Source organism: Opisthorchis viverrini (assembly GCF_000715545.1).
Source record: "Opisthorchis viverrini unplaced genomic scaffold opera_v5_312, whole genome shotgun sequence".
Taxonomy (NCBI): domain Eukaryota; kingdom Metazoa; phylum Platyhelminthes; class Trematoda; order Opisthorchiida; family Opisthorchiidae; genus Opisthorchis; species Opisthorchis viverrini.
In genome coordinates this window covers 387,969-392,397 of record NW_008751970.1, presented here as the reverse complement: position 1 = coordinate 392,397, position 4,429 = coordinate 387,969, and the positions used below count along the sequence as shown (strand labels likewise).

Genomic DNA, 4,429 nt, shown 5'->3' with positions numbered 1-4,429 from the left:
GATGATGATGATGATGAATCGTGAAAATAAAAATCGTTCAGCTGTAGCGCCCTTTCGGTGCCTAACTGCTATGTCATCCAGAGAAAGCACGAGGGCCGAGAAAGCACTGCCAAGTTGCCGAAGCCTAGACAGAGGAAGTCGAGAGATAGAGATCGGGTTCGAACCAAGGACCTTCCAGTCAGTAAATTCGTGCTCTGACCATTAAGCGATTGAGCCCCGCTCGGAATAATCCAATATCGAGTCTACTGCACGGGCACATGGCTGGATAGATTCAAAAGGCTTGTACATCAGTAGGAATCCAGAAGCTCGTAAACTTAGTTCGATAGGTTGTCAAGTATAAACAGATTCGGGATACGTCAGTCAGTCAACAGGTTTTTATCAGCTTTATACTGCAGTTTAGATCCACGGGAATTAGGAAAGCATGGTAAACATAGCCAGACACTGGAGACGATCGCAACCGGCTAGTTGACGTTGAATCAGCCTAGATAACTGAAGAGCAGGAAAGCTGGACAGCTACATGCTGAAGGCGACAGCTTTCGTGCAGGGATCCACTGACTGCCACGTCTGCCAGTGTCATTAGGCACTAGAGAGTTGAGTCCAGAGGTCCACATACAGGAGGCAGCATTTGTCGTCTCATTTACGTACTTCGTCGCCACATCATACACTGCCGCCTCTCGGTCATTTCCATACAGCACAGGGCTGGGTGGAAAGAGCTCTGACAAGCAGGCGGTCCTCAGGTATGTCCTAACCAACGTAACCTATGGGACGTGAGTAGCTCGTCCAACGTAGGGGAGTTCCTTTTCCCTAAAACCGTCTGGCGTAAATTGATATTGCTAATTCACGTTCCAGTTTCACCCGACCAATGCTTCAGAGACACCAACCTTCAAACACCGAGAGTTCCGTAAGTCCTCTGTTTGCAGTCATGAGTATGGTACGTACGGTGGTATGAATCGCACTTCCTCAGTGTGCGTTCTACCCTTGACAGGCAAACTGACATCACGTCGGTGCGACGTGTTAGAGGGTGGCGAAAGTTGCTCCGACCTTCCAGAGAAGTGATCCCATTTCCAGGATACACACTGGAAGGCGTAAAACTGCTCAAGTGGATAAATGTATCTACCACGTCGACTGGCTGGTCCGTAAGTATGAGGTTCGGGTTTGACCTGACCCAGTCCTTTACATTGTAGGGTACTAAACAACGCGACAGAATTACTCAGGTTAACTAAAATGGCTTGCACCTCCTAACCAAAGACAGACCGAGAGGGCTGTGGTTAAAGTGCCAATTAACTGATCCAACCTCGACATACCAACTGATCCTGTCTAGGCTTGGACAACCTGGTGGAATCCCGGACCTCATGTTGCCTTAAGGTGGGGTGGCATTTGATCACTGCAAAGATGTCACAGCCGAGCCGGTGTTATTGTCATTATTATTGTCAAGAACCACGTAATCATCTACGTACCGGGCAAACGCTCCAGGAACATTTCAATTCCCAGGAGTCCGGTGGTAAGCGAAATTCCAAGCGGCACGTCAACAACAATATCCAGGTGTTGGGAGAGGGCAATATTATATCACGCCACTAGATGCGATAAACTCAGGCGAAAGACTGCTGTATAACCATGAGAGCCCATAGATGTTTGTACATAGCGTTCTTCTCAAGAATAAAAAGTCGGAAGTGAGAACATCATCAGTAAGATCAGAGAGGGCGACATCAGTATTGATGCTTACGATCCACTGCCGCACAACCACAAGGTTAATGTAATCATATAGAAAAGCGTTAGAATGAAAGGAAGAGAGGGTGGATAGGTGAGGGGATCTGCTGCCTGCCTATCTCAAGCATTTTAGTTGCCTACACCTTCAAACGCTTAAACAGGCATCACGAACGCCATTGATATCGATCAGTTACCATTCCCTGTAACGTCTCTAGGCAAACACACGGAGGGTGTGACAAGGACCCCATTATGGAAGATGCTTCGCGCCATAAACACCAAAACTCCCCTTGACCTCTTTCAAGCCCTTCCACCAAGTCGTACGCTGTTCACCCCGCGGCTCGCACCATTCGGAAGGAGGCACGAAGAACAAAACTCGTCTAGGTGGGTGGCGTTCAGGCAGCGTAGCACATAGCCAATCCGATGAAGCTATTGGTGCTGGATGTTTTTTGATGTTTGTTTTGAAGTACCCACCGCAAGACCAAATACCCGTTTTATAATTATCTCTGCTATTCTACACCAGCAATACTTCTGAGGCATCAGTAGTCAAAAGACTGAAGACGCCTAACATCATCTGCACGGGATATGCTCACAAACACCTAGGACAAGTGTGTTGAAAGAGCGTGGTTAACAGCACTGACTACAAGACGGAATCGAAGGCGCGCCTGAAGCCAACTTACACCAAGATTGTGGGTTATCTGTACATATGACGTTGATCTAACACCTGACGGAGTGTGAAGATATGATCGACGCAGCCACTACCGTGACAGAAACCCAACTGATGCTCACGGATCGAAAACTCGCGTGCCTGTGTAAGGGGACCAACATTTAGAGATGACAGAAGCCTGGTTACAACCGTAGTTACTTTGGTAGTATTGTTGATACACTCCCGTTGTCCGAGATGGTTCTTTCTCCCAGATAGGCCCAAATAAGCTAGATAGTCACTACCAGCGCTGAACAGGGCTAATGGACGACCGTCACTAACAGCAGCATGATGACCTTTGAGTAGAGATATACCCTCGGGCACCTTTGAGGTTGAAGGCGACTCCATATTCAGTCTACCTTTCTGATGAAGGCTAGCATTCAGAAGTTGAGGTAGCGGGTGACCAACTATTCTCAAAGTAATGATTCCGAATGTTGTCCAATGGTTCAAATGTTCTCCTTTGCTAGGTATCAGAGAGTCATCCTGGTCCCTGATAGTTTCGCTGAAATGAGGCTTCAGAGGAGCAGAATCGATAAAATAAAAGTCGTCCAGCTGTAGCCCCCTTTCGGTGCCTACCTGCCATGCCACACGAAGGAGGCACGAGGGCTGGGATACTGCCAGGTTGCCCAAGCCTAGACAGGGGAAGTCGAGTGGCAGAGGTCGGGTTCGAACCACCGACCTTCCGGTCAGTAAATTCGCGCTCTAACCACTCGGTCCATCTCGCCCCCGGAGCAGAGGACCAAACGAATCAAGTATAACATCCCATGGACGTTCCGGACATTTTTCGCGCCATCCAATTCTTCGGCTTCTTGAGTCCTTCAAGCCCCTTAGTCCGCATGGACATTCAATTTCACCTGGTGTCGGATGATATGTGGTGTTGCGCTGTGGTTGCGGTCACGAGAAATCTGTGGTCGGCCTCCAGCAAAGCCACTGCCCTATCAGAGTTCCGATCTTTGTATAAGGTTGGCTGGGTTGAACCGAAAACGCAGGTTTCAGCTTGTTGTATATTTGCTCTGTTTTTAAACGCTTCATAATTTATTGCTAAATCACTTTCTTCCGTTTTCAGCTCTCAGTGTCAAAGTTTTTCATGAATAAAGCCTAACTTTCGGGCCCTCGGTCGTTTCCATTGTCATTCTGATTGTCGTTGCACTCTATCCGGCGTTGTACACAACACAGGTTTGAGTAGCACTTTGGATGTGTTCCCACTGGCTATGAATATTTGACTTTGGACCGACTCTAGGTGTTCGAGGAGCGGTTGTGCTAGATTCTTTTGATTTCTGGCTCCACTATATTCTCAACGGATAAACGAAGTGTGTTTCGCGTGGGCCTGAAAAGAGCAATCAAAAACAGCAGCGGAAAAGTGCATGGTCGGAATCCACACTGGTATTCAAGAACGAGCGGCAGGCACTGATTGACCCTCACCACCGGTGGCTGACGGTGATGAAGTCTATTTGGACTTGCAGTTTTGGACAAATAAAGCATAGCTTCTAGGCCCTGAGTCTTTGCCGCTGCGCTCCATTTCTCGTCAAACAAAAACACGTTACCAACCGAAACATGCAGAGGTGACTAGCAAAAGGTGTCCATCCAAGTAGAGCCACTTCTGCTCGAACGTTCAATGCAATGCCCAAGCCGGCAATTAGAGCTGCGGCGTCCTCCGCGTCACCAAAGGCACACAGCCGGAGTCTGCAAGTGGGAGGAAAGTCAGAAGAACAATCAGGGTACCCGATAAAAGCCTTAGGCTCAAAAGTCTGGGCATAAGGCAGCGATATTGTGTGGGAAATGCATAGTACATAGTACAAGATGCCACACAATTTAGAAACTCCAACCCGGAGGGCCAGGAGACTGTGTTGTTTAGAGCTCCGAACAAAATGGTATGTGAGATTGATTACCACAGATGCCATAGAGCATAGCTCAAAGGGTCAAGAAGGCACACAAACCGTCACACCATGGTAAGTTCCGGTCTCTTCGTGAAAAAAAACACCGTTGATTGTCGAGAACCGTAAAAAAGTTCTGACGACTGAC

General features: G+C 48.1%; 1 protein-coding gene across 1 annotated transcript in view; it reads right to left on the bottom strand.

Moving 5' to 3' along the window:
• The window catches only part of T265_09873 (hypothetical protein), a gene marked incomplete at both ends in the record, with an annotated part of 9,615 nt that extends 6,075 nt beyond the window's left edge, over nt 1–3,540 (bottom strand). The window contains 6 exons of the mRNA XM_009176078.1: nt 91–242; nt 642–758; nt 2,429–2,568; nt 2,650–3,039; nt 3,115–3,289; nt 3,511–3,540. Of these exons, the coding sequence (XP_009174342.1) occupies nt 91–242; nt 642–758; nt 2,429–2,568; nt 2,650–3,039; nt 3,115–3,289; nt 3,511–3,540 (1,004 nt within the window). The remainder of the gene's footprint in view (nt 1–90; nt 243–641; nt 759–2,428; nt 2,569–2,649; nt 3,040–3,114; nt 3,290–3,510) is intronic.
• Between the last annotated feature and the right edge of the window lie 889 nt (nt 3,541–4,429).